Genomic DNA, 9,314 nt, shown 5'->3' on the forward strand with positions numbered 1-9,314 from the left:
AAAAAAAAAAAAAAAAAAAAAAAAAAAAAAAAAAAAAAAAAAAAAAAAAAAAAAAAAAAGTACGTCAACAATGTGTGAAAAACTTATGAAATTTACAACTACAAAGAATCGTTCACATACCACTAGAACCAAACTGGTTCAAGCTACTGCGTCCAGCATAACGATCTGGACCACCCTTACTCGTACGACTGGAAGGGATATTAGGACCACGAGATCTGGAATCAACCGGATCCTTATTCTGAAGAAGCAAGAAAAAAGAGAGGAGTGAAGAACATTGAGAAAATAAGTCAAGATCAATTATATGTGTATGAGATAAGTTATCTACTAAAGCCAGCTAAACCAACATGAATGCAGTATCTGAATGACATGGTAAAAGCTTTTAGAACAAACATCTGCATTCCTCTCACATACGCACCTCTTTTTTCTTTTCTCGTTTGCTCTTCACCTCATGAAAAGGGTCTACACAACGATAGAACAAAATTATTATAATCTTTAAACCTTTAGAGTCGCACAGAGAGAAACTAACAGAACGCACAACCACAAATGTCCTAGAAGATACTCATTCTAAAAACATGTACTTGATAGCCCCAAAAGCATAAATGTCTCGTATGGGTTGATAGAAGCACGAACAGACGTTGGCAAGACTATTCTTTCTGGTCTCACTTCACCAACGATGACAGTGAAAATACAACCTTCAACTTCAACATTTAAACAAAACATTTGCATAATCAAGTACGAACTTGGATTTCACGACCAAGAGTTCTCGCGGCAAAACCCGGCGGGTAAAACACAAGGATGATTAACCTTTCCGACTCAAGAAAAATAGAGAACCGTGAACGTGGAAATAGGAGAAAAAAGAAAAGACCTTGCGTAATGAGGCGATTAACGGCTTCGTCAGGATCCATATTACATTCTCTTAGGGTAGCATAGATCTCCTGGTCGGTACAGTTATTTACAATCTCTTTCAAGCTCTGGACCATCTTCCGCCACTCGGCCGGAATTCCAGATGCTCCATTGGTGCTTTTGCTTCCTCCTCCTCCTCCTCCTCCTCCTCCTTTGGCACCCATACTGTTTCACTATGTTTGGCTACCTCTCTCCCTCGCCGGCCGGGGGTTCAGATCTGAGAAACCTTTCAAAAGGGCAGGCTTTAGTCCGTCTCCCGCTAGGGTTCCGCCGTGACAGGAAGAAGATATGTTTGTCGATGCACTGTATACGATTCTCTCTCTCGTCTCTCGTTCTGCTTTTTGTTACGCATCGAAAACCCTTTCCCTCTCTCTCTCTCTCTCTCTCTCTAGTCTCCCTCCTTTTTTCCTCTGTCTCCCCCAATTTTCCTTTTTCTTTTTCTTTTTCGTTTTTTGGGAACCGAAATAAATAATTAAAACGACGTCGATTTATCAGATCACATAGAAAGTAATAATACGATTACCACGCTAGAAAAATAAATACAAAATTACAAAAAAAAAGAAAACTATTAAATGGTTTTTAAGAACAGAATATTTGCAATTTATTAACAAACATTTAACATTTTGTATTTTTTATTTTATTAAATTTTGTGAAAATATTAGATTCCCATAAAATACAAATTAGAATCTTATTCTACATATTAAAAAAATAGTTTAATTCTTTTTTATTTCTTAAAGGTGGAATTAGAATCCATACTTTTTTAAGAAAAGCTAAATACAATGCACAAGCAAATAACTAAAACAATTTATTTTATTTTATAAAAGCAATTAAGGAATTAAAGTTTTAAGAAAACAATTAATTAATTATATAAAATCCGAATTTATTTGGTTGCAAAATTTAAAAAGTAAAATAAAATAGCCAAATAGGTCGGTGTTTATCCAAAATGTATATATTTTTTTTTCAAAATGTTCGCGTGACGGCGGCCTTGTTGGCCCATTAATGTTGGGCCCAACATTCAAACTATGGGCCTATCCTGTCTCATTGTCCACTGGCCCTTTTTTTTTTTGCACGGTAGATCTGTGAAAACAATTATAAAATTATGAGATATTTAAATTATAATTATTCAAACATGTTAGTCAACGATATTAATTTTGTAATTTATTTAAATTAAAATTAATCTGTATATAAATAATATAAAAGATATGTGGAAACGTATATAAATAATCATTATATTACATAATTTAAATAAATAATCAGGAAACTACATAATTTAAAATTGTTTTTAGAGAATCTTGATATTAAAGAATTAAAAGAAATTAAAAGTATTTTAATGGTTAAGAGTGAAGAATAATTAGGGTTACTTTAAGAGGGTATAATGCATTGAGAAGACTCTTAGGCTAAAGAATAATTGTACTTGTTTGACATAATTTGCTGATAGAATATAGTATAAATATTAAATATTAAATTAGCTTCATGTCTTTGTGTTGTTAAAATCCTATATTATTTTACGGTCCGTTTCTCAAGTATATAAACATAATGTTGTTAAAGTGGGCCATCATATTCCGACATGCTCATATGCTGTGTTGGAATATTAAATAATTATTTGAAAACTGAAATAAAATAAAAATGATATTATGAAATTCAAAGTCCCCATGAAGAGATAATCCATTGGGATTCACAAAAGTCAATAATTGGAAAAACTAAATCAGTTTATTCAATTTATTAAAATAGGAATCTGGAAAATAACCTCCGATAGGAATATGGAAAGTAACTCAAAATAGTAATACGGTCCATTCTCACATTCTCACTTGACAAGTATCAGGACATTTACTAGAGAGACGTTTTCACACGCTTATAAGAAATGTTATTTCTCAAATGAAATCTCACAATCCACTCTTTTTACTAGCACATCGCCCCGTGTCTGGCTCTGATGTAATTTGCAACAGTTCATGCCCGCCGCTAACAGATATTGTCGTCCTTGACTCGTTACTTATCGCGTTAGCCTCAAACTGATAGGAAATCCTCTATAAGAAATGATAGGAAGGAGCTTATAAAGAATACTTCGTCCCCTCTCAAACCCTTCTCAAACTGATGTAGAACCTCACATGATAGAATTTGGTTTGGATGAACCACAGCTGCTTTGGAGTTTGTCATGTTAAGTAGTTGATACAATTTCATTAGCTTTTCTGAAATATATAGTATTAACTTTTTAACGGTCATTCAATTTCACAAATAATTTTAAATGGTTGTGTTCATTTGAACATAGTAACTCTGAAAATAGGATACCAAATACCACCAATCTCTCATTCTACCATAGTTGAACTCAACAGCAATATCCAAACCAGAGATATGATACAAAGAAAAAATCAACCAAAATTGTAAGAAAAGGCCCCAAATATGGGAAGTAGTTTGGGGGCTAAGATCTCGGTGTGTGGCTTGCGGCAGTATGATCATACGAACCACTCAGAAAGTCTGCGGAGAGATGTCAGTTATGTTGTGTTAGAATATTGGATGAGTAGTATCTGGCAGTTGAGTGGATAAGTGGGCTTGTTTCTAAAAGAAGGAATCAAATGCCACAACAGAAAATGGAGGCAGCGAGAGAAGGATTTGATTCTTGTTTTGGTACCTAAGCAGATTCTCCAGGGGACAATATTCTTGATCACAAACTACAAGATGCAACTTGTGCACACAAATCTATCGCCCATAGGCCATATAACCCATAACCCATAACCCATAACCCATAACCCAACCCCACCTTTAACTTTCTGATTCAGTAACATAAAGCTGAAGCTCTAAAGAGAAGAAGGGAAATGGCACCACACGAAACTGCAGAATCAGTATAGAGTTCACAGCAGGCCTTTCCTTCTCCATATACCTTTTTTCGTTTTCTAAACCTTCCCTTGCTTGCGCTTCCCAACTATTCAAATATACAATGCCTCCTCTCTCAAGTTTCCTCATATTCTCCTCCCCTTCTTTCTCACTCTTGATGATCCAAGAAAGCTTAGATTCTGTCGCCCCACCTCCCTGTATATATTGCTTGCCGCCAAAAAGGCTCATTCTTCTTTACAGAACCCCATTTCATATCAAATCTCTGGTCCTGTCATTGTTCAAAGACCTTTGAAGATCCAAAACCAAGCATTGGAATTAATTTGTAGAGATGGGTACCTGCGTTTGCCTCCAGGCTGCATTACTTTCATTGTTGATCTTCCTCAGTTTAGGTAAATCAGCGTTCAATGCCTTCTTTTTTTCTTTTTTTTTTCCTGCACAATGATATCAATGCCTTATCTTTCTGCATTTCTCCTATTGGTTGTTCTAAGATAATCACAATGTGAAGAGGTTTCACTTTTTCACAAGAAGGAACTGACCTTGCTTTTTCTGGCTTCAGGTTCAAGTATTGCACGGACTCCATATTTTGAAGCAAACCAAGAAGACTATGTACTGCAAAATCAAGAAGAACAAATACCCTACTTTTCAACTTCAATATCCAACACTCAACTGGACACAATCCCCATTGTGAATCCAACCACCCCAGGCGGCGGCACAACTCCAACCCAGACCCCGATTGTGGATCCAACATCACCGCCAGCACAAACAATCCCTACCGGACCGACCATAACGCCCACAACCCCAACCATAACGCCGACAACCCCAACAACCACAGGCGGTGGAAGTTGGTGCATAGCAAGTTCAAGTGCTTCCCCAACCGCTTTGCAGGTAGCTCTTGACTATGCTTGCGGATATGGGGGCGCGGATTGCTCGGCAATCCAAACGGGAGGTAGTTGCTTTGAGCCCAACACTATGCGAGACCATGCTTCTTATGCCTTCAACCAGTACTACCAGAAGAATCCAGCACCCACAAGCTGCGTGTTTGGAGGAACTGCGCAGCTCACCAGCACAGACCCAAGTAAGAAAGATCATCACTTCAAGTTTATTTTAATTCAGAACCATAACAGAAAATAGGCAATACTTCATCTCCAAACAATACAACTGTAGGTATTCGGTCATGATTGATGCTTCCTCTTTCATTTCATTTTGAACAAAAACCCAAAATTTGCTTCATACCTTCGGACTTCAAAAACTGAGCATATTCCTTTTCCAAATTGTTTCCTATCTGCTAAAGTTTTTACCACACACAATAAAATTCAATCCTGGAATACGAACATCCCAGCTCCTGATAAAACTAGATAATCATTCCTCAGCTTGAAATGTGAACATATCTTTTCTTCATGATTGCAGGCAGTGGAAATTGTCGCTACGCAGCATCAAGATCAACGCCGAGGTAAATTGGAAAATAGTTCCCTCGTTAGAATCCGAATTCAAATAGCAGGAAAACAATCTCATCTAACTTGTTTATGCGAACGCAGCCCAACAACACCAATCAATCCACCAATGAATCCAACTCCGATGCCACCGTCAACCCCAACCATAACAACGCCAACACCACCCGACACAATGCCTGCTGACACGACGCCAACCGATACCACACCGACCGACACCGGCGGTTTCGGAACAGAACCATCAGACACAGCAAGCTCCGCGATTCGAGTCACGAGCTTCTTCTCTTTCGTGTTCTTGGGATCACTTCTTATGACAATCATGTAAGAGGAGGCTGAAAGCGACTCGGATCTGGTCTATTACAATCTGCAGGCCGAGAAGGCATTTAGATTTTCTTTTATACAAAGGAGACGCGGAGGTCGGGGGGAGGCATTAGTGTTCGGTTACTAAGAAAAGAGGGGAAAATGGCAGAAAATTATCACAGGGTTTCTGCCATAATAGTGATAGAATAAAATTGTAGCCTATGTCTACGTTTAGGACTATATTCCCTTGGGAGCTAGCAATGTGTTCTCCACTTTTAGTTAATGTTCATCCTTACTCATAAAAATAAAAAAAGAAAAAATTTCATTCACATCACCCTCAACCTATCAAATTATATAAAATTTTGTTATGAACTTTCAATTTTTTATCCAACACGTCAATTTTATAAGTATCTACAACAGGCGTTTACATAACCAAACAAACAATCATTCCAAAGAAGTTCGATATATATTTGTAATCTCGTGTTCATTGGTGCAGCTTACAATGATTTAATTTTCAGCGTACCTACAGAAAATGCAATTCAGTTCGCCAATCAAGCTTAGCATTTGACAAAAGATATGTAGACAGGCTCACTAACGTGATCAGAGAAGGTTTGTGGCAAAATTACATCTTTCATCAACACTGTTCTTCAGCAGCAGAAAACATGAGGAAGCATTATGTACAGAACAGGAAGTATAAAAGCAAAAAAATTACATAATCTGTCACATTCAAGAAGTAGGAGAGTTTGTAAGTCCTAAGAGGAAGAGAATATTACAGAGAGAACCGTTCTGCTAATTACTCATCATACAAGGATGTTGCTTGCGCATGAGGCAACCAATCATGGCGAAATAGAAATCAGAACCTCACAGGAATATCTACTTACATACACCACGGGATGTTACACTGATCCCTAAGGAACATTGACAACAATTATTAAAATGGGTTTACCTATTTAGAATGACTTTTTAAGTGTTCTAAGAAGAGTTTTTACGTGAAAAATATATTTTTAAGCACTTAGAAAGTCATTTCAAATAGGCTCCCGAGAAATAAAGAATTATTAGCTTACCTAAGGATTCCTTGTAGGAGACATTTAGAACTGGCCCTTCAAAAGACCTGCAGAGAAACCATAAAACTTATTATAGCATAACAGACAGAAATCGTCATCTATCATTATGCTAAACTATGCAACCCAAAGACACCGAGAAATAACCCTTCTACTAATAGAAGCATATATATCAAAAGCACTCCTTCAGCTGGGACACCGTTTTCCTGAAATAGGAATAGAAAGTTATGAGCAGACACTTCTTCCTCATTGCGGCGTCATCATCAAGATTAGCTATATCGAGCTGGAAATAGCAGCAAATACACATTAACCCTGTAAATAAATTAGGTTCCTCTTGAATCTTGAATTTAACTTACGTCACCTCAAATTGAAGCAATATTTACTTCCACACTTTTTTTTTTCCCAAGAAATTTTCACTAAACTGAAGCAGTATCACAAATGAAATATGAACAACAAAGATTCACATGTTAATAAATGTTAGTATCATGCATAAGATAGTATACTAAGGAAAAATGGTACCATACTCTTCAATACCGGTGTTCTTTTATTCTTTCTTCTCTTTTTTCTTCTCTTTCCTTTTTTTCTTGCTGGATCCCCCCCATCTATCTCTCTTTCTTTCTTTTTCTTTTCATTTTTCCGAATAGGAAGCCTTATTTGCTATTAGTAACCACTCACAACCCCCATTTCCATCCATGAAGTGCAATACTATAGAACTATTAAACTTGTAGAACACATAGAGTGATAGTCAACAAGGAGCAAAATGGTACGAAGCATAAGTAAGATGAAATGAACATGTTAAAGGAAATCATATTAATTTTGTCATGAGTTGCAGATATAAAATAAGTGATCATAGTCTCCAAAAATCTTAGAACAAGATGTTTAATGGTTTCCTAATTTACATGCATGAATATAGTTGATAGTCAAGAAGTAAAAACACTAGGCTCAAAGCACTAATCAACGTACAATCAGTAGTGAAACAAAGAACTACATTAAACTTGAATACGTCCATGCTTAAACTCCAACATAAAAGAACAAACTAGATTAAAATACGGCAAAGGTTTAGTTTGCTCCAGGTAACTAATTCTTGGCTAAAGATATTAATCATTAAATATACTTCACAGCATGAAACCACCTAGTAACATTAATCTTAATCAAGTGAAAATTTACAGATGAGAACATATCAATAGCATGACTGTCAAATGTGTCAACGAAATCTACTTGAGAAATACACAACTTACACAAGGAATAGATACGTAACATGAACAAGGATAGCAGTATGTTCAGTGGTTTGCTTTATGATTGCTTTCTTGTCTTTGCTTGAGTAGCTACATTCTACAATCAGTCATAAACCTCCCAATCTCTCTAATACCACTAAACCCCTTGTCCTCTAAAATTTTATTATGGAACTTCCACGTGGCTTTACAATATTTAACAATCTAAAGCTTACAAGATATTTAATATCTATGTCTGGATTCAAATTTAAACGCTTGACAACTTGATTGAATATAATGATCTAATCATTAGGCTCAACCTAGCATACTCTGAGGTTCTACATCAATTCAGCAAGTTCCAAGTTTCCACTATTTTGAAATATGCTAAATCATAACCTTGTACACCAACTTCAGAATTTGTTGCCTTTAATCTTTCAAACGGCCTTAAACTCTGATAGAAGCCTTATTGAAGAACTGACTCTACATCAAGTGTAAATGACGTAAATTTTTCAAAATTAATGACTGTGTTACCTTGTGTAGTATCAAATAGAAGAAAGAGAAGATCCAAGTCCGAGGTTCCAAATCTAACTATGAAATGGACAAAGATTTAAATATAATAATCAAAAGAAAGCATTCCAAAACACCAGATAGAATTAGATAACACAAAAAGAAGTAGCAAGGGAGAAAGCAACAGCCTGCAAGAATTATATTTCACAACATTAAAATTCATATACATTCTTCTCATATATAACTACGCACAAGAACTGTACAATAAAATTGAAGAGACATTCCCTAAACCTAACTTCACCGAAAAAAAAAAAAGAAAAAAAAAAAAAAAAAAAAAAAAAAAAAAAAAAAAAAAAAAAAAAAAAAAAAAAAAAAAAAAAAAAAAAAAAAAAAAAAAGACAAACAAGTTTATTCAACAGTTAATTAACTTGAGCTCAATGATGAGATAGAGATAAGCATCTAAGATTAGAAGCTAATTTTGCTTTGAAAAAGAGAGAGGGCAAGGAGCCACCATACTCGAGAACAACAGAATAAGAAATACGAAAGGCTCTTATTCCTTGTTACCAAATCTCTGGACAATAATAGGGCGGACATCATCAGCATCAGCCAGGGTCTCCAAAAATGGAAGCAATGAAATTAAAGCAGAATCCAAGGGATCGTCAATCCAACTCTTTATGGGAATACCGTTGTTCACTTGTAATCGGAAAACCTGACATGAACAAAGATACGCTTAGATACTCACATATAGAGTTCCACCTTTTCGCCTTCAATATCCTACTTCCTAAGGCTCTGCGTGCTCTACGTCTGGAGCATTTGCGAATCCCGAGGATATATAGCTCGGAGACGTAGAACAAAAATTCAAATGGTCCAATGAGAGCAAGAATTTCCAGGAATATTTCATTTATGAGCAGAAGACCCATTTTCATTTTCATGACTTGCATTGCACTAAGACCAGCTATTTCTACAGTCCCCCTGCCCCCTTCCTCTCTCCTTGCAACGGTAACTTGTACAGTTTTTTTTTTTTTTTTTTTTTTTTTTTTTTTTTTTTTTTTTTT

General features: G+C 35.9%; 3 protein-coding genes and 1 long non-coding RNA gene across 16 annotated transcripts in view; 1 reads left to right on the forward strand and 3 right to left on the reverse strand.

Annotated features, from left to right (window-relative positions):
• LOC111803469 (putative uncharacterized protein DDB_G0277255) overlaps positions 1-1,324 on the reverse strand; it is an 11,610-nt gene extending 10,286 nt beyond the window's left edge. Inside the window, exons 1-3 of one of the 2 annotated variants that reach the window (XM_023687883.1) lie at positions 866-1,323; positions 416-459; positions 121-238 (exon numbers count right to left, since the gene is read on the reverse strand). In XM_023687883.1, coding sequence (XP_023543651.1) covers positions 121-238; positions 416-459; positions 866-1,067 — 364 coding nt within the window. In that variant the 5' untranslated portion in view covers positions 1,068-1,323. Of the gene's footprint in view, positions 1-120; positions 239-415; positions 460-865 lie in introns of both variants that reach the window. The other variant, XM_023687882.1, reaches the window with a different exon arrangement.
• Positions 1,325-3,251: 1,927 nt separating this feature from the next.
• Positions 3,252-4,364, reverse strand: LOC111803576. 2 transcript variants are annotated; one of them, XR_002816397.1, is made up of 3 exons: positions 4,269-4,364; positions 4,069-4,163; positions 3,252-4,000 (listed from the first exon to the last, which is right to left on the reverse strand). It is a non-coding gene; the product is annotated as an uncharacterized LOC111803576 (long non-coding RNA). The 2 variants fall into 2 exon arrangements; XR_002816396.1 differs by having other exon boundaries at positions 3,252-4,163.
• LOC111803572 (PLASMODESMATA CALLOSE-BINDING PROTEIN 2-like) lies at positions 3,988-5,814 on the forward strand. Its single transcript, XM_023688051.1, has 4 exons — positions 3,988-4,121; positions 4,289-4,807; positions 5,140-5,182; positions 5,268-5,814. The coding sequence occupies exons 1-4, from the start codon at positions 4,061-4,063 to the stop codon at positions 5,503-5,505; spliced, it is 861 nt and encodes a 286-aa protein (XP_023543819.1). The 5' UTR covers positions 3,988-4,060; the 3' UTR covers positions 5,506-5,814.
• Positions 5,815-5,927: 113 nt separating this feature from the next.
• Positions 5,928-9,314, reverse strand: part of LOC111803570 — a 9,370-nt gene continuing 5,983 nt past the window's right edge. For 2 of the 11 annotated variants that reach the window (XM_023688044.1, XM_023688048.1), the window contains exons 7-8: positions 8,824-8,968; positions 6,060-6,591 (exon numbers count right to left, since the gene is read on the reverse strand). In XM_023688044.1, the coding sequence (XP_023543812.1) occupies positions 6,569-6,591; positions 8,824-8,968 (168 nt within the window). In that variant the 3' untranslated portion in view covers positions 6,060-6,568. Of the gene's footprint in view, positions 6,004-6,043; positions 6,748-8,721; positions 8,969-9,314 lie in introns of those variants that run through there. The other 9 variants (XR_002816392.1, XR_002816394.1, XR_002816395.1 and 6 more) reach the window with 9 other exon arrangements.

This window comes from Cucurbita pepo, chromosome LG10 (genome assembly GCF_002806865.2).
Source record: "Cucurbita pepo subsp. pepo cultivar mu-cu-16 chromosome LG10, ASM280686v2, whole genome shotgun sequence".
In the NCBI taxonomy this organism is placed as follows: domain Eukaryota; kingdom Viridiplantae; phylum Streptophyta; class Magnoliopsida; order Cucurbitales; family Cucurbitaceae; genus Cucurbita; species Cucurbita pepo.